Below are 20,030 nucleotides of genomic sequence, written 5' to 3' on the forward strand. Positions count from 1 at the left end.
GGGGCCAAAGGGGAGACAGGGGAAGGAAGGAGCCCGGGGGAGCCCGAAGCAGGCGGGCAGGCAGGCGGAGAGCGAGCAGGACAAAGGGAACCGCCAGCCCCGGGGCGTGCTTGCGTGCGCCCGGGCGGCCGCGGAGAGCGAGCCCCCGAGAGGCGGCCGCCGGGGCCTCGGGGCGAGCCTGCTGGACGTGCCGGGAGCGCCGCCCGAAGAGAAGAGGAGGAATGCCCCGGGCCGGCTGCGGCCAGAGGCGCGGGGCGGCCGCCCGCTGGCCCCGGGCGCTCCCGCTGCTCGTCCTGCACGGCGCCATCCTGCTGGCCAGCCGAGGAGCAGCCCAAGGTAAGAGGCGGCCGCGGGCCGGACTGCTGGGGGCCGGCAGGACGGGATGGGGTCGGGGCGGGCAGCCTGCCGCCGCCTCCTCCACGCAGCCCGCCGGACGGACTGCCTCGGAGCCGGGGACACCGCCGACACGCTGCGGGCTGGAGGGGGGGAGGCTTGGGCGATTCGGTGTACAGGGTTGACTCGGAAAGCTCATTCCTTCCCTCCCCAGCTAGGCTGCCTTCCTCCCCACCCCCACCTCTGCCCCACCTGAGAATGGCCCCTGAGTCTTCGGGGCTTCAATGGTCCCGAAATGAGATTCCGCTGAGGCTTAGGAAGGCACTGATTCGCGCCTGGGGACCCCCCGCCCGAGCCTTGGCGGGCTGGGGTGGGAGTAGGGGTCTTCTTCTGGTTGAAATCAGCAGCTGTCATCAGCGGCAGGAAACGCTGATGGGATGGGGGGGTGGCGGTTCACTCTGTGTGTGTGTGTGTGTGTGTTTGTGTGTGAACCCGAGCCCCCTGACTCCACATTTTCCTGGCTTTTCCCTCCCCTTCCCTGTAAGTGAAGTCCATGAGCTGTCCCGAAAGAAATGGACTCTGGGAGAAAGACGCTGGGGACTTGGGGGGGGGGGGAGTGGGTTTTTGTTTTGGCCACTGTGACTTCGCGACTCCCCCAGTCCCAGCCTTAGGCCGTTCGCACCCGTCCCGCCCCATAGCTCCCGCCCGACCCCTTCCTTCCCGGGACTGAGCTCGGAGATAATCGTGTGTATTTGTCCGTCACTGCCTGGGCGCCCCCACTTCTCGTCTCTCATCCTTCTTCCTCCTCTTAATTTTACTTTTTTTTTTTTCTCCCTCCAAACTATTCGGCCTGAGCTGGCGCTGCTCCCCAGCGTCGGGAGAGCGTCCTCCCTCTTCCCCCCCACCCCAAGTGTGGTGGCCCGGGGTTATGGGAGAGAGAGAAAGGCAGCCAGTCAACTCTTGCATCCTTGATTTGGGTAATCTCGAAAGACAATCGCAACAGTTAGAGAAAAACTAATAAGAGGGGCCAGGCATGTTACCTTCCCTGCGGGAAGCTTTCAATCGTCCCGCTCTCTGTCTGTGCTGGGGACACAATAAGAGTGAGAGGGGGGAAGATTTGGGCTTCTCCCGAGGGTACAACCGAGTCATTCTTTCGAGGTCGGAGGGGGAAAAGTTGATTAAAGGCCCCTGGGGTCTGGAGCTTCACTTTTAACGTGCATTCAGTATAGGGAGGCCCTCTCCCTCCTCCCTTTCCTCTTTCTCTCTCTCTCTCTCTCTCTCTCTCTCTCTCTCTCTCTCTCTCTCTCTCTCTCTTTCTCTCTCTCTCCCTCCTCCTCCTCCTCCTCCTCCTCCTCCTCTTCTTCCCTTTCTGATTCTGTCTCCCTCCTTCCCTCCCTCTTTTCTTCCTTCCCTCCCATTCCTCCCTGCTAAGTTGAGAAGTCCTTTATCGTGCATCTTTCATTTCTCCCTAGATAGTGAGTGCTTTTGCTCTGGAGAAGGGCCGGCTGGGGTCCCGATCAGCGCCGGGTAGACCCATGAGGTTTGGGGAAAGAATTGGAATCCTGAGTAAGAAAGCATGTCTCTCTGTGTCTGGGAGCTTCTTTTTAAAGGATTTCTAAGAATAGGCCTTCTCCTGCCCATAGTGGAAGTTGGATGTAACTGAAGACTGGTGTTTGAGACACACTTCCATCTGTCCAGGTTTGGGTTTTGGGGGGATGATTCCGGAACACTCCTTCAGGGTCATCCATTGTTCCTGGTGGGACTGAGACTGTTTCGGGTTCCAAATTTGAAGGTTAGGGAAAATCATTTTATCAGTGCTGTAATTTAGGAATATGGGGATATGGGAGGGGGGTAGATTAAAAAATATCATTCATCTTTTATCTAGTGTGGACACAACAGGACCCAGGGATGTGTGTCAAAGCATCTTGGTAGAGTAGAATCAGAGGCCCTGGGTTCAGATCCCGTCTCTGTCATTCTGTGTGATGGTGGATCATTCACTTCACCCTCTGGGCCTCTGTTTCCTCATCTGGAGAACGAAGGAATTGACCTCAAAGAACGGGATCCTAAATCTACAGCTGGAAGGAACCATTTAGTCTAAACCCCTCATTTTACAGATAAGGAAACTGAGGTCCAAGGAGGTTATGACAAGGTAAGTAAATGATGGACAAGATTTGAACTCAGGTCCTCTGATTCCAAATTAAGTACTCTCCACAGCCCCACACCGCCTGGATTATTTTTACTGTGCATTATTTGGCTATTTCAGGTGAAGACAGGTTTGGGAAAGGGAGGGGGGTGGGTAACTTGATTAACTAGATAATTGGTTTGGCTCATTTCTAGCCATTTCACTTTGCCTGGGTGTATGTATGTCCACTGAGTGCAGGGGTTAGAAGGGGTACATTTCACCCCCAATTACATCTGAGTCTCCTTCCAAAGAGCTGTGTGTTCAATAATCCTGTGCCTAGGGGGCCTCCACATTCTCAGGAGAGACTGAATCCTTCATGGTCTTTGTGCTGGTCGAGGTTTTCAAAGAAAAGTTGCCTGTCCCTCTTCCCTCCAATACGGTTTGAATTGCTTGTTTTGTGTCTTCATTTCTGTGAGTGTTCAAAGCTCTCTCCTAGTTTCCTGTCCCGTGTTTAAGCTTGGGTTCCTACGGTAACCCAGCCAGTGACTCACAAAATCAGCTTAAGGCCATAACTGCTCAATTTATTTACATCTTTATATTGTAATACTCAGCATTTCACAGGTCCCCTTCCTTTTGTAAAATGGTGTCATCTGGAGGTCTCCTACATGTTAACTTTACTTTTCTAGCTGTTTGGTTCTGAGCCTTAAATTCAGCCTTTCTGAGGAGTCGCACTGCTGCTGAGATGGGGTTTGACTGCATTTGTGTATCTACAGGCAGATTCCTACCCTGCCCCCCTCTTCCCCAGGTAGGTTGTAGCTCTCTACCTTCACAGGCTTTCTTCCGGCTTCTTAACTGGCAGCCTGGACTACCTCCTATCAGATGACAAGCCCCCTGAGGGTCTGGCCTTCCTGTATCTTGCTAGGATCCAGGATTTCTCCTTAATGCAGGAATTCCCTGCAGGGAGAAAGCTCTGAGGTGCCAGCCTGCCCCAACGCGGTTTGCCTTGTCCTGAATATCTCCAATGAGCCAGCCTGGGGAAAAGCAGCTGCTTGCAGACATGGTCGCTTTGGAAAGGGACGTGACCTGAGGCTCCTGGGAGCTCTGGCCCCACTTTGGATGATTCGGGGGCTGCTCTTATAGGTGATCTGCTTCTGCTAGGTTCTGGCCAGGTTTCTGGGGGACTGGTTGAGCAATCAGCCTTTGTGTGAGTCTTTTGGGGGCCTATGTGGTGGTAGGAGACAAATTCCATGTCGTCAGAATTCCTAGAGGGCTTGAATTATAATTCTGGGGAAAGGCTTTCCTTACTAGTTTGGTGAAAAGTGACTTCAGAAACAATACTTTTTTGGGTAGTGGTGGTGGGAAGGGATGAAATGGGGGAGGGTCTATACAAATTTTCCCTTTGCCTTCACTTAATGATGCATAGATTCCTAGAAAAGAGGAAGAACCATCATAATGGGAATGTGGCCTGAATCCTTTAGTTCAAAATGCAATCATGGCTTTTACTTTAAAAAAAATCCAAACAAATCACCAGTCTTTGGAGCCTGTGTGGCAGCCATATTCTATGCAGTACAGAGGACTCAGAGTGTATTGTGTCCACAAACGCATTCATCTCTGTCTCTCTCTGTCTGTGTCTCCTCTGTCTGTCTGTCTCTATCTCTGTTTGGTGTCTTTACGTTTCATAGATCAGAGATTCTTAACCTTTTTTATGTCCTGGACACCTCTGGAAAAATTTGAACTTTCCCTTTCTGGCTGCCTGCTTTTGAGCCCTAAACTCAACCTTTCTGAGGTGTGAGAGCGCTGCTGAAGTGGGGTTTGTTGAAGCCTGTGGACCCCTTCTCAGAATTGTGTTTTTAAATTCATAAAATAAAACACATAGGATTATAAAGGAAATCAATCATACTGAAATATACTCATCCTAAAATTAAAAACAGGTTCACACACCCCAGGTTAAGAGGAGACAAAATGTACACATGTCCTAGAGGGAGAAGGAAGAGAGAAGGTAGAGGGATACAGAAGGAAATTTAGGAGATGGGAAAGCCCCCAAAATATCAATCAAATGTATTTAAAAAATAAATGAGGGATAAGGATTAGACTACCTATGACTTCATTGATAGAAGAGACTTCCTCTACCGAGGCAGGCTGGCACCTTCTGGTCTTAGAGAGTTATTGAGAACCAATCCTGAGAGTGTGAATGATTTGCCTAGGGTCATGCAGCCAATTTGTATTGGTGGGAGGACTTGAACACAGATCTTTCTGACTTGAGGCTGGCTCTCTCTTCAGTCTGCCTGGCTGCCTCCCTGCTTCTTATAAACTATGTGAGAAATATACAAAATTAATGCAAAGTGGTTTTTTTGCGGGTGGGGCCTACTGTTGGTATCAGGAAGAGCCTCAGGAGAGAGGTTTTTTGAGCTGAACCTTAAACGGACTTCGAAGAGATGGAGTGGAGCAGGGAGGGCAGTCCAGCCTTGGGGGATGGTGTGAGAAACCACAAAAAGGCCAGTCCGGCCAGATGGACCCTAGAGTGACTGCCCCTTGGTTCCCAGTGAATGTGTGGGAGACAAGGCAGGATGGGGCCCTCCCAGGCCTCTTCTCTGGGCGTTTATTCCTTTGGGTTCTCTAGAAAGGGGCTTAGATTACTGGAGGAATCTCTTAGAGCTTAGAGCAGCCTAACCTTTTCTCCTTCCATTTTCTGCTTCTCCTCCTGCAGGCAGATCAGTATCTTGGGTGGGTGGGTGGGCTGGTGGAAGGAGGAGGTGCAGCTGACCAGTGTTGCATCCGTATTTCTGAGCCAAGGATTCATAGATCAGAATCACAAACTGGGAGCTGTTGTTGTTGCTGGCGTGTGTGTGTGTGTGTGTGTGTGTGTGTGACCATGGAGCCCAGTCTCCCCTTTTTACAGATGAGGAAAGTGAGGCCTAGAGAAATGACTTGGGATTGGAACCTGAGCCCTCTGACACCCCCCTCCCCAGCTCTCCTTCCAAAGCATCCAAAGAATCAGAATCAGCATCACTGCCCCCTCCCTAAAGCATTAGAAGTCCCGAGAGACCGGGTATCCTTTGGGCTTTCTCTTTAGGTGTGAGTCAGAGAGGGGCTTTCCTCCCCAGCTTCCAGGGGCTGTGAAGGGACCTTTCCTCCCTTCGAGGCTGCACAAGACAGATCCCCAGTCCCCCAGACGTTCCTTGAGCTAGCCCTTGGGAGTTGCTGTCCAACGATTATCTCCTATTTACTGCTAGCTTGGAGGGCCCGGAGCGGTTAGCATTTGTTTAGAATGAGCCATGACTTTGAACAGCTCTGAGAACTGCCTGCCCACCCTTTCCAAAGAGGGGTGAGGTCTGTGTGGATGTCTGGTGGATTGATGGGTGTTTTGGGTCATGATCCAAGTTGTATGACAGGCAGAAGGGCTTGGTGGCTGGAGCTCTGGGCTTGGCAGTCTCTAGGACCTGGGTTCGAATCCTGCTTCTGATGCTTACTGGCTGTGTGAACACAGGAAAATTACTTAATCTCCCTTAGCATCAGCGTCCTTGCTGTCAAATAGCCTACCCATTTTTGAAGTTTTGAAGATCAAATGAAATAATTCATGGAAAAAGCTTTACAAGCGGTAAAGTGCTTCATAAATGTTGTTCCTTGTGGAACTAGAACATCTTAGATCTTAGATTAAGAGCTGGAAGGGACCTGAGAGACTGGCTAATCCAGGGGTGGGGGACCTTTGGCCTCGAGGTCCTCTGGGTCCTCAAGTGCAACCCTTTGACTGAATCCAAACTTCACAGAACAACAAAGTGTGGATTCAGTCAAAATGCTGAACTTGAGGACCTAGAGGGCCACACGTGGCCTTGAGGCCCTAGTCCAACCGCCTCATTTTTCAAAACTGAATTTTAGTTTTCAATGAACAAACGTTGATTTTCTTTCCCTTTCCCTCCCTTCCACTCTCACCACTGGGGGAAAAAAAGCCAAATCCTTAGGACAAATATGCATAGGCAAGCAAAATAAATTCTCCCATTGGCCTTGTGCCCCCCTACATGTGTCATTCTGCGCCCCGAGTCTATCACTTTTCTGTCAGGAGTGGGCAAGCATGCGTCATTATCATCATCCTCATTTTTTACAGATGAGTAAACTAAAGCTGAGGTTATGCCCAAGGCCACCTGCGTGGTAAGTATCAGAGGCTGGGTTTGAACTTAGGCCTTGGCCTCCAGGTCCAGCACGATTTCCACCAGCCGTTCTGTCTTATTTTGATCTCTTCTTGTTGTTCAGTATAAATGATTACTTGGTTTGGGCCCAGCCTTGGCTCAAACTAGCACTGTGCTTTGCATACGGTCAACCAACATTTATTAAATGCCTACTGTGTGCCAGGCACCATAGTAACATAGTAGGATGTTAATAAATACTTGGTTGGCAAACCAGACAGCAGCAACGAGGTATTCCTATACAAACACTAAGCTTTTCCAGAGCTGTGTCTGGAGACACTGCTCTTTAGACATATGTAGATAAATGAATGGTCTTCCCAGGCTCTGATTCTGAGGCCTGAGTTGAAGAAGGAGAAGAAGAAGAAAAAATTCTTAACTAAATGCAGCTGCTTGTGAGAGAGCTGGACTTGCATGCCAGGAATATCTAAAAAGCTAACGAATACAAAATAAAAATAAACAGCAGTAAAAGACTCTCTCTTTGTTATAATAAGCCTAGTTGGGGTCTCTGGTTTTAGGAATGGGCTAATTGGGGCATTCATTTATTTTCATAATGCAGGGAAATGTGTCCGGATGCTCTGTCCTTGTGATGCTTTTAACACCTGAGTCCCTTCCCTTCCTCGACCCTCCCCTAGCACCTCCTGTCCCAATGGCCCTGGCCCCCATGGTCCCAACCTACAGAGAAGAGAGGCAGGTAATGGAATGGGCTGATCTTGGCAGAGATGGTCAATTGCACACCCCATCTCCCATGAATAGAGAGGCAAAGGGAGAGTACCTGGGGCTTCCATGGTGGGAAGGGGGCTTATATGCTTAAAAAGTAACTATGAAGCATCAAAGTAGGGTTCTCTGGAGTTTTGATCTGAGAACCATGACTAAACACTGAAACGGAACTCTTATAATGGTTAGCATGGCTGCATGACCACCTATTTCTTTCCTTTTTCATAGAATAATAGACAGTGAAAGCTGGAAAGGATGACGGAATATAGATTAGTAGAACAGAGAACACTGAATGTTGGAGCTGAAAGGGGCCGTGTTTAGACCACAAGATGCTAGAACAGAGTTAGAAAGGCCCATTGCAAACTCTAGTCCAGTACCCTCATATAGATTATTATCACTTTCAAAATGTATTTGTCCATGCAGATGTTTGAAATCTGGCATGTGCAACATAGATGTGAAAGACAGTCCACAGAACAGTTGTTGAAATGAAGACTTGGGTCCCACCCCCTGCCCCCTGCACACTGTGTTCATTGATAATCCCTGAGCCCAGCTGGAAAGGGCCCTTGCAGGAGGAGACAGGCCTGAGGTTTCCACGCTGGGCTGTCATAGGACTCTGACCTTGGGGTACCTCGGAGGGACGCTTCAAACTCGGGAGTGAAGCCCTAACAACAAGGGCTCTCCTCTTCCCTCTCTCTGGTGCAAAGTGGGACCCAGGTCAGCAGAGCTGGGACTGAGGATGGGAGATTCCAGGCTTAGCTTTGCGGAGTCTTCAAACAAAGGCTTTTTCAGAACTTCAAACTGTTTGGTGAAGGGCACCCCCCCTCCTGGTGTAATTCCAGAATTCTCATTGGGGAATGTTACATTGCAAGGACCTCATTTGAAACCTGACCGTCTCAGTCCCAGTGTCCAAATAATCTTACTGAGTACAACTTGAAAGGGAAAGGGTAATGTCTGCAGGAAAGAATCCTGAGGTGCTCTGTTAGTCATTTAAAAATTCTGAGTAGGAAAAACAAGGCCAAGGCCCCCATTAGCCCTTGGGTCTGCTTGGTTCTGTGAGTGGGATGGGGGAGCAAGCTTGAACAGTCAGGCTGTGTCAATGGTAAGAACCAGTCCTGTTTGATTTGCTGAAGGAATTAGATTGTGGGCTTGTTAGGGTTTGGTTGCAGAAGGGGCAGAAGCAGTTACCAGATGTTCCTTGGGCCTGTGTTAGGGGGCCGGGGTTTTCTAGAGAGGAAGAAGGATGGGGCAAAAAGAGAACCAGACCATAAATTTAGAGCTGAAGGGATCTTGGAGGCCATCTGCCCCACCCTCTTCATTTTACAGAAGGGGAAACGGAGGCACAGAGAGAAGGGACTGGCCCAAGGCTTCCCAGCTAGCAGGTGGCAGAGTTAGTGCTAGAGTAGAGATTTCTTGGTGTTTGGGTTGGACAAGATGGCAGCCGAGGTCCCTTTTCCCTTCCAAGCTCTGAGATTCAGTGACTCCAGACCCAACCCTCTGGGCCTCGAGCAGGTCATTCAATGTGCTGGAGACTCAGTTTCCTCATCTGTCAAATGATGGCGTTGGATGAGGTGTCATCAAAGACCATGCCCAGCCCTGAGTCAAGGATCTTAAGGCAGCCTTGAAGCTGGGGTTTCTTAGAGGGGATTTTCACCTGGGGTTCTCAAACTTTTTTTTATTTTTAACATTCTAATAACTATATTGCAGTATAATTGGTTTCTTTTGTCTGGTTTATTGACATTATTCAGAGAAGAGGGTCATGGGCTTCACCAGACTGCCAAAGGGATTCATGGTAGAAAAAAGCTAAGACAGGAGAAGTTTCAACTCTGACATCCTCCCCTCAGCTTAGTGGTTCTCCTAAAGCGTAGCTCTGACCATGTCACCCCCTGCTCAGTAAACTCCCATGGATCCCTATTGCCTCTAGGATCAAACAGAAAACCCTCAGCTTGGCATTCAATGCCTTTCATGACCTAGGCCCTTCTGCCTTTCTAGTCTTCTCACACCTGGCTCTATTGAGACACCTAGCTTCCCCCACATCTATTTCAATACTAGTTCTTTCTATGTTCTTCAGTATTTCAGTGGCTCTGACCATGCCACTCTTTTGCTGGAGAAGCTTCTGTGGCTCTGGGGTTGACCTCAGGATGAAATACTAAAGCCTTTGTTGGCCCTTTATAGACTCGTAGCTGGAGGGGACTTTGTCCAATCCCCTCATTTTATATTATGATGAAAATGAGGGTAAGAGATATTCAGAGATTTGGCCAAAGTCAGAGACAAGATTTGAATTCCCGTCCTTGTGGAACACTGAAGCCAGTGTTCATTCCATCCTACGACACAATCGTCCTCCAACGTTGAGTCTCTGTGCCTAACTCTATGCTAGGCACCGTGGGGGGATTAGAAAACAAACAAATAACATATGCTGTGTTTCTAGCTTCTGAGAAGAAGGGAATGGTATCAGAAGGAATTGGCCAGGCGCCTACCATGTGAGGTACAGACTCATCCCAGACTCACTCTGCCAGGATGCTAACTGCACTGGGCCCAATGAGGGGAGGGGGACAGTTCAGGTCCGCAACATTTCTATGGATGCACATGAAACACACAGAACCCACCACTCTGCTATCCAGCCACATGGACTCCATTCCCACCTTGGGCGGCACACCTGTCCCAGTCTGTCCCCCTCTTCTCCTCTCATATTTTCTTCATTTACCAGTCTTGTAGAAATTACCTCCGTCCTTTAGATTGTAAGCTTCTTGAGGTCAGAGACCTTGTCTTTGCCTTTCCTTGCCTTTCCAGTGTCTGATGTGTAGTAAGCTCTTAATAAATGTTTATTTACTGATACAAGACAAACTGGGGCACAGGAGGGAAAATACCTGGGGACTGGGAACAATGCAGCCACCCAGAGTCCCTGCAGTGAGGGTTTTCCCTCATTTCCACCTCCCTTCTTCTTGGTCTCGCTCCCTGAAGCTCCTGTGTCATTAGAACGATAAGGGACCGGTCTTACTCCACCTTAATGCACCAAATGCCTGACTTCTCTCTTTAAACATGTTGGCCGTGTTCAGCCTCAGCACAGCCAGGACCACTGGTGCCCTTTCCCACACCTGCATGCTTCCTCCCCACGTGGGACCTTCTTCTGTAATGCTTTGCTAACCATAGCTCTCAAAAGGCCAGGTTGCCACCTTCCTGGAATTTATCTAGTTGGGAGGGAAAATAAACACCCAGGAAATAGGGGAAGGAACCGGGGATGTTAAACCCGGAGAGGAGAAGCCTCAGAGGAACACGATGGTCATCTTCAAGTATCTGAAGGTTGGTCATGTGTAGTAGTGACTAGGCTGCTTGGACCCAGAGGATGGAACCAGGGACAATGGATAGAAATTGCAAAGAAGTCAATTCGGCTTGATGTCCGGGAAGGGGTGGGGAGGAGAGGGAGGGACGACTTCCTAACAAGAACGGCTGTGGCCAAAGGGAATGGGCTGCCTCTTGAGGCTGTGGGGTCTCCCCTCGTTGACGGTCTTCAGCCAGAGGGTAGATGACCACTTGTTGGTGTTATATTGGGGATGACTAATTATGGACCTTGAGATCCTGTCTGACCCGCAAATTCTGTAATTCTGGGGAATAATTAAAGGCCAATTCAGTGCTTAACAAGGTGATGATAACAGTAAAGGGATTTCAGGGGAGTGGGAAATCAGAGTAGGCTGGAGTAGCCAAATGCTTCCTGAAAAAAGTTGGAGATTAAACTGTGTCTTGAATCATAGGTAGAATGTGAATGGGGAGAGAGAGAGAGACAGAGAGAAAGACAGAGAGAGAACGGGGGCGGGGGGAGAGACAGAGAAAGAGAGGGAGAGAAGAGAGAGAGAAAGAGAGAGAGGAGGGGGGGAGACAAGAGAGAGACGGAGACAGAGACAGAGACAGATTCAGGCAGGCCCCTGCCAAGCCCCCGGATTCACTGTAGCCTAGAGCAGATCTGAGCATATGTAAGAGCTCCGGGGTCCCTCCGGCCTCCCAGGACCTGTGAGGGCTACTCTGATAAAAGCAGCTTTCCTGTGCTTCTCCATCCCTGCAGCAGGCCAGTGGGGAGTGAGGGAGGGGCGTGGTGGAAAATTTGAAGTATCTGGGATGGTAGGCGTTAGAACTACTGGGCCCCTGGAGATCACCCGATCCAACCTGCTTGTTTTACACATTAGGAAATGTGAGTAAGGTCCATATAATGGGACAAGCAGCGAGCTAGAATCTTGCCAGCCTTTCTAATTACATACCTGAAACTCCTACCGAGCAGAGGGAGGGGAGGCTGAGTACTGATCTCACCAGGTGAGAATCAGTTGGAGGAATGGGGGATGTGGAGCCTGGAGAGGAGAAGGCTCTGGGGGGAAACATGAAGAAAAGAGGCAGCTGTCTGCTGGATGTCCCAGAGAGGAGGGGGCTGCCTGGACAGGCTGTGGGACTGTTGAGGAGGGCTCTGTAGAAGGATGGGGAGCGGGCTGGGTTGTTTTCCAACTCTGGTCTGTGATTTTTCTGAAAAATGAAGAGATTTTCTCAGGCTCAGACAGATAGTGAGTAGCAGAGTTAGGGATGATATCTGGTTAAGGGTCTGAGGCACCAACCCAGGAAACAGATCCCAAGGACGATGTTTTCACCACTATTTCTGGGACAATAACATTTCCCTAATCCTCCCTCGTCCCCTCAGGGAAACCTTCACTTGCTACTGTCATTGGGAGAGCTGGGGAAGATGGCCTGTTGGCCAGTGGTGGGGAGGCTGTCCTTTCCTCCCAAACCTGGCTTGTCTACACCCTGAACACACCCTTGGGTCAGTTTTTGTTGGAATCCCCAGTTGGTGTCCCCCACAGAGTAAACGCTTTATTAATGTTTGATTTACTTTCTTTTTCCGATCTCTCTCACGTCTAGGGCCTCCCTGCCAAAATGATCTTGTACTTATTCTGTTGATATTTCCGCATATATTTAGGTCCAAACATCAACATGCATTTATTAAGCACCTACTATGTGCCCAGCAGTGATAACATTCTGAGTACATATGTGTGCTTTTCCCCCCAGGATTTAGTTTTAGTACAGTTGGTTATGGCAGTGTGGCACAGTAGAGAGAGAGAGCTGGCCCCAGAGTCAGGAAGACCTGGGTTCCAGTCCTGTCTCTTGACACATCGTGGCCTTGTGACCCATAGCTAGTCACTTCAGCAGTCAATGCTCTGGGCAGTTCTCTGAGATGAGGTTGGAGAGAAGGTGCCGACCTGCGTTCATAGAGGGAGCTCCCTATATCAATGACATCAAAGATACTGGCCCTAACCCCAGCAAAGTTCTTGGTAAACAGTAAGTGCTTAATAAATGCTTGTTGACATATCGTTTGGCTTTTGAAGAAATCTCTTTGGAATGTCCTTCAAACTCAAAATCTTTGATCCTAAGAGCTATATAAACACCATGAAAATCAAATAGGGTTAATCTTAATCCTTGGATGCTGAGTAAATGAAATAGAGCCCATAGTCAATGTTGTATTGAGTGCTTAAAAAACAAAAAGAGCTTTCCTGAGCAGTGAGAGGCATAGTGGAAGAGAGTGCTGGGTAGAGTCGGGTGACCTGGGTTCGAATCTAACCTCTGCCATTTAATGCTTGTGAGTCCTAGAGGATGTCAGTAACTTGGTCTCAGTTTCTGTACATGTAAAATGAGGAGGTTGGTCCCAGAGGAGGCTCTTTCAGGCTCCAGAACTAAGATCTTTAAACAGAAAGATGCCTGTGACTCCATCCCACCTTTTCTCCTTGGGAAATGAGTCCCTTCTCTTAACATGACAGGGATACTTTTAAACTAATTGCTTCTCTTTTTTCCTGCCCCGGCCCCTCCCCCTCCAGCACACCTGTGCCATCTATGATTTCCCTGACTCATCATGTCATCAGACCCGTCTTTTTGCTTTATTATTTTCTGCTTTATCGGCCTGTTTTTCATTAATCCTTCTCCTCGGCCACCTTGGAAATAAAAGAAGCAGAGAGAGACAGAGGGATCTTTTTTCAGGGTCTTGTTGCCAGATTTCTTAGACACACAAGGGCACCTGTTGACTTATTATTACTGCCAGACTCTCGGCTTTTGGAGATCGTGTTAGCGGCGGAGGCAGAGGACATGAGTTCGAATCCCACTCTACCACTTGTTACCTGCGCGATCTTGGTTGGGTCTGTAGTCTCACCCTAGAAAATGAAGGGGGTGGTGGACTCCGGAGAGCCCCTCTAGCTCTGCATCTACCATCCTAGAGCATGTGTGTATCTGTGTGAGTAGATGGTGAACATAGGGCGTTATCGAGATAGAAATTACTTATTGAGAACAAACTAGGAGCTATGGTCAGAAGTTTGGGAAAGTCAGATATTTACACCTTGTTCAAGGGAAAAAATTCTAAGCATTAGGGATCTTCCCAAGTGGGAGGGGCCGCCTTCCCCAAGCCAAGGCTTAGAATGCTGTAAAGGAGGGATGGGTCTCAGGGGACACGCGGGCATGGATGGAAAAGAAACTAGGTCTTCACCAACCTCTAGTGGAATGGAACAATTCTTTCAATTATTTAAAAGCCTTGACCACGACCCACACGGCCCAGGACTCAGAGAAGGGGAAGAACCCAGGGCCAGAAGGGGCAGGGTGTACTAGGCAGCCCATGGGAGGACCCTTAGGGCTCTGACCTTCAAGGAAGGCTGACTGTGCATACAACGTGGGGTCCGCCCTCCCCTTCTGCTGAAGGGTTCTTAAAGGAGATGGAAATCCCAGGCTCTGTGCAGCAAAGCCAACAGTATCTCATCTACTGACCGTGCAAACTGGACCGGTGTGGGGCCATGGGTGGGGCTACATTCTGAGGGAGAGGATTTGTGTTCCGATTCTGACTTGGTTACTTTGTACCTCTAACTCTGGGCTCTGGCCTCGGGTGCCTCCTTGGCAAAATGGGGGGGGGGGGCTGTGTCTGGGTGTGGTCATGTCCAGGGATTGCCTCGCTTGTGTATTTTGTCCTAGCGCTCAGCTCTTCATTCATTCATTCATTCATTCATTCATTCATTCATTCATTCATTCATTCATTCACAGTTTCTTCCAGCTCTAAATTTCTGCTCCTGAGATTAGGCCGGGACCCAAAATATGTACGCGCTGGCAGGGAGAAGTGGTACCATCTTTCTAGACTGTAGTACCAAGATAAAGAGTCTGGGATAAATCCTATAAGTGAGGGGGTCCCTTAAGAGGGTAACAAATTGAATTTCGTGATTCTACTCATCCTTTATTTGTTTATTTATCTCAATGTTAGCTGCAGTTTGTTACCAGGAGGGCACAGAGAGGACTGGGGAGGGGAGTGAGCCCAGCCCGGGGCCAGGTTTTTCCATTTGACTATGGGGATGCGTGTGTCTGAGCTGTAGCTGGGGCTGGGGAGGCCCAGCTGGAGAGACTCATGGAGGCCTATCTTCTACCCTGCCCGGGCCATCCCTCTGGCCTCCTTCCTCTCCCTCCCCTCCCCCCACTCTCTTCAAGAATTTGACTTGAAAGAGGCCTCATTACCCAGAGAATATCCCCCAGGGATCAGTTCCTCCTGGTCCTCCCCCCTGTTCTCTCCCCTTCCCCTTCTCCTCTTCCTTCCCCTCCCCCTTCTGTCTCTTCTCCTCTCTTGCTCTTCTCCCCCCCCCTCCTCTATCCCCTGTGCTCTCTTCCCCTCCCCCTCTCGTTTTTCCCCTTCCCCCTCTTTCCCCTCATCTCCCTGGCATCTTTTCATTAAAATGTAATGCCTAGAACTGAATTCAGTATTTCAAACGTGGCTCTACCTGGGCAGAGTCCAGCAAGACTGTTGCCTCCCCTCTTCTAGAAATATTACATTTCTTAAGGAATGCAGCCAGAATAACGTTTGCTTTTTTGGATGCAATTTCTTTCTTTTGACTCGTTGGAGTTGTGGTCCACTAAAACCTCCAGATCTTTTTCACAGAAACTGGTGTCTAGCCATGCCTTCCCCATCCTGATGTTGTAAAGTTGATTGTTTGAACCTTATTTGAACCTGATTGTTTGAAAGGTGTAAAACTTTTCATTAATCTTTATTAATTTCCATCTTGTTCTCACCTGACAAGAGCTCTGTCACCCAGTGTATTCTCTTGGCCCTATGGCCTTTGGCCATCTTCAGGTTTAATGGGCCTGATTGATAAGATACTGTCTGGCCCTGGACCAAAGCCAGGCAGACCCCTGGTGCACTCCCTCCCCTGTGATCTCCATCCCTCCCTCTCTGTGCTTGGACTTCTCTCCGTTAGAAAACCAGAGGGGTTTTCTGGGGCTAACCCAGGATCCTCGGGGGCTCGATGCCTGGGCAGAATTGTAGACCTGGGAGGGGCTCAGAGGGCATCTAGTCCAAACCCTTCATTTTACAGCTGAGGAGAACGAGGCCCAAGGGACGTGGCCACGGCCACACAGGTTGTACATGTCACAGGCACGGTCTGGAAAGAGCTCTTCCCCAGCTGAACTATTCCCTTTTGCCAAGAAAAACACGGTAGGAGGACAGCCGAGTTTGAATCCTTGCTGGCTGTGTGGCCTTGGAAAAGTCATTGGACCTCAGCATCCTCATCTATACCTAGGTGGCACCATAGTGGGCAGAGCACCAGGCCTGGAGTCAGGAAGACTCATCTTCCAGAGTTCAAATCTGGCCTCAGACACTTCCTAGCTGGGTGACCCTGGGCAAGTCACTTCACCCTGTTTGCCTCAGTTTCCTCATCTGTAAAATGGAGATAATAATAACACAGGGTTGTTGAGATAATATTTGTAAAGCATTTTGCAAACCTTAAAGCTCCCAACAAATGCTGCTAATTAGATGTAGCTAATCTGGATGTGAGTGTAAATTGGCAGGGGTCAGGGAGCCCAGAGACAGGGCTGCTGCTGGCCTGTAGTATAGTATGCACATACATTCTAACTTCCAACAGCCTTCACAAGGAAGAAATGAAAGGCTATGTGGTTGCAGGCTGGGGTCACTTTTCTTTCTGGCACCCCCCTGGGCCAGACTGATTTGAGTTAGAACTGGGCCAGCCTTTCTTCTGGGATGGAGGCTCAGAGAGAAGGCCAGCTTCTGCCATCGAGCAGGCTTGGCAAATTCATCATCAGAGTTCCCTCTTTTTTTGGTGGAGGCAGTTGGGGTTAGGTGACTTACCCAGGGTCACACAGCTAGTGTCAAATGTCTGAGGCCAGTTTTGAACTCAGGTTGTCCTGATTCCAGGGCAGGTGTTCTACCCACACCCCCCCTAATTAATCAGTTTCTAAGAGCTGGATAGACTTGGAGTCAGAGGATGTGGGTTCAGATCCTGACTCATGAACCTGCCTGACCCTCAGTCTCCTCATCTGTAAAGTGAGAGGGTAGGGTTGGATGGTCTCCGAGGCCTCTTCCATCTCGAGGTCTCTGATCTCAACCCTGCAGGTGACTGACCTGAGGCTGGAGCCCAGATGCTGATTTCTTGGGTTGCCCGGTCTTGCCCGCTCTCAGCATCTGTTTATAGAGCTTGGAATTGCTGTTGTAGATGCAAATTAAAAATATGATTTCCACAGAGGATCCAGTGGGCTGCATTGGGTTCATTTGTCCCCTCCTTCCTTCTCTGGGGTTGGGGTCACCACCCCCCTCTGGGGAGGAGCAGGGGCCCCAGGGAAGGGGTCCTATCTCTGCTTTCTAAGTGCGTGTTTTTGGAAGCTGGAATGAGTAGGCGGCCTGACCCCCTCATTTGACAGGTGAGGAAACTGAGTCAGACAAATACTAAGCAAGGAGTGGAATGTGAAGGTATGGCCTCTGACTGCAAACACAGCCTCTTTCTGTGGTGCCCATTAGCCTCCTAGAATGTAAACCCCTTAAGGGCAGGGCATAGTGCAGCTGTGTTATTGTATTTCTAGAGCCAAGTATGGTACTTGGCACATGGGGATCAGGTCTAGACCTAGGTTTTCACTAGTCAAGGCAGTTTTCTGGTGAGGAAATTCCTTCTACCAATGCAGGTCATTTCCTCAATGTCTAGTCTTTAAAGCCTGGAGTACTTAGGGGTTATGTGACTTGCCCAGGATCACACAGACTAAATATGTCTGAGGTGAGACTTGAACTCAGGTCTTCCTGGCTCTGAGGCCAGCTATCTCTCCACTAAGGCATTTGTTTTTGTATCCCTGGGGTCTGCTTGGCTGAATGAATGAAATGGTACCGGAGGAATGGTAAAAGACCCACAAAGAGGGTGGGTTAATTGGGCAGATACTTTATGGAACTTACATAAATCAGTCAATCAGTCAGTCAATATTATTGAGTTCCTACTTTGTGCCAGGCGCACGCTAGGTGCTGGGCTACGAGGACATGGAAGGAGGTCAGGTCTCTGCCTGGGCTGTGCCACGCTCCCTCCTGAGTCAGTCAGTCCCACAATAGGTACCTGTGTGCCTGCTTTGTGCTGGGCTGGGCATGCTTTCTTTTAAGAGCTCCTTAGAAGCCGGTGAACAACCGAAGACCCAGTTTGGAGGCTCCATGCTGGCCTCGGAGCCTCAGTGTGGGAGGTGTTGGGGGCCCGCAGCTGGGCCGGGGGTCCCTGCTTAGACTAACATGCTCTTCAAACACTTCAGGAGACTTCAGTGGTAATGGGGAAATGATCCTCAGACACATTCAGCATCCTGTTGACACAGGCATAGAAGCTCTTTCTTTATCTTTTCTGCAAATATTGACGGAGATTAATAGGCTTGCCTTTAGCTCCCCTCCCCACCTTGACCTCCACTAAATTAGTTTTAAATTGACAACAATCCTCCCAGTAGCCTCTGGAAGGTTCCTGGAAGAAGCCCCCAATGGGCCCTCTCCTGCTTACCTGTCCTTCTTCGTTTTCACAAGCTTCTGCTTCGTTTCCCTTCCTACAGAAGGTGTCACAATGACCGGCCCTCCCAGTTTTATTTAATCTGATGGCATCAATCAACCAGTTAATCAGTTCAAAGCATGTTATGTCAGGGCAATGTGCTAGGCAGTGGGGATTCCAGGACGAAGGATGAAAATAACTCTTATTAATAGTAATGGTAATAGCTAATGTTTATATAATGCTTACTATGTGTCTGACCTGTGCTCAGCTCGAGGGATGGAAATACAAGCAAAAAGAAAGACAGTTCTGACTTCAAGAAGCTTACATTCTAACTAATCACTGGGTGAAAACAAAACATTTCTGGGAGCTGAAAAGGAAGAGAGGAAGAGAAGGTCCCAGGGAGGAGGTAAGGTGGTGGAGTGTGGAGGGTTGGATGCACAGGAAGCATAAGTGGCCCTGGGCCTGATTCCACGATGGAGGCCCAGAAGGAGCTCATCTATAGGAGACCAGCCAACATGGCAGAAGGATGTTCCAGGGTGAGAAGGCAGAAATTGGCCCGGTGGCAGGAGCAAATGTAGAGTTTCAAACATGAGGATTATTAGGAGCCTAGATCTCCAAGGGACCTCTGAGGTCATCGGGACCGGCCCCCTCATTTAAGACATGAGGAAACAAAGCCAAGGGAGTGAGGTGACAAGCCTAAGGCGGTGCAGTTACCGAGCCTCAGAGACAAGATTCGAACCCAGGTCCCCTCACTCCAGAGCCTCTTTCCACTGAACTACACTGCCTCCCATTAGAGGAGTGTGGCGTGTTGGATTCTGGAGCCAGCAAGATGCGGGTTTGACTTCCGCCTTAGGTACAGGCCAGCTCTAGGATGGACGAGTCTCAGCGTCTCCCAGGCCAAGGTTTCTCAGCTTTAAAATGGGGACGGTGACATCACTCCCTTCACGGGGATGTGATCAAATGAAGTAATATATGTCCAGCTCTTTACACAAGAGCAAAGAAGTGCCAGCTATTGTTATAGAATGAGGATCCAATAAGGTTACGTATCTAAAGTGCTTTGTAAACCCTCAGTCGCTCTAGAAATGGATATCACATTTATTGTCATATAATATTTATATATTACATTGCAATATATTGCAATAGAATATGTACATATTCTATTGCGATATATTATAATGTAATATTTGTCTATTATATTGCAATGTAATATTCATATGATCCATTATAATTTTATATATTATAATTATTTTCTGATCTTTGCTAGTAACAGAGTGAAAAAGAGGCAAAGAGGACAGACCCACAGAGGTATCGTCTTAGAGGCAAACTGGTTAGTGGATAGAGCAGGTCTTGCTTGATAGGTGGAAAGACCTGGGTTCAAATCCCACCTCCAACACTTAGCCGCTGTATGACCTTGAGTGAGTTACTTAACTTTTCTGACCCTCACTTTCCTCATCTGCAAAGTAAGAAGGTTGGAATTAGCAACCTCCTTCTAGCTCTAAATCTGTGATCTGATGATGCCAGTTCACTAATCCAGGACTCAGTCTCCTCATTTGTAAAATGGGCTCGGAGGAGGTCCCTCCCAGCTCTAAATATGTGGTACGATAAACTTCGGAAGTGGAAGGAGCCCGAGGGGGCCCTATCCCTGTCAGGGCTTTTGCCGTTCTCCCCCTCTCAGAAATGTAATGCTCTGCTGGTCGACCGTGCCAGGGAGATGAGATGAAGCATCATTTGTAGAAAATGAAATAACTGTAGACACAAACAGTGTCTGTTTTCAATAAAACGTTTCTATAAAGCATGGCGCATTAAGTCTGCCTGTTGTTTGAAAGCTACAACCCAACACTGCCTTTCTCTTACACACACACACACACACACACACACACACACACACACACACACACA

At 49.0% G+C, this 20,030-nt stretch overlaps 1 protein-coding gene across 1 annotated transcript in view; it reads left to right on the top strand.

Moving 5' to 3' along the window:
* The first annotated feature begins 221 nt into the window (after window positions 1-221).
* Window positions 222-20,030, top strand: part of ROR1 (receptor tyrosine kinase like orphan receptor 1) — a 369,596-nt gene continuing 349,787 nt past the window's right edge. Inside the window, exon 1 of the mRNA XM_027852854.1 lies at window positions 222-336. Coding sequence (XP_027708655.1) covers window positions 222-336 — 115 coding nt within the window. The remainder of the gene's footprint in view (window positions 337-20,030) is intronic.

The sequence above is a fragment of the Vombatus ursinus genome, unplaced genomic scaffold (assembly GCF_900497805.2).
Source record: "Vombatus ursinus unplaced genomic scaffold, bare-nosed wombat genome assembly UNPS02009824.1, whole genome shotgun sequence".
NCBI classification, from domain to species: Eukaryota; Metazoa; Chordata; class Mammalia; order Diprotodontia; family Vombatidae; genus Vombatus; species Vombatus ursinus.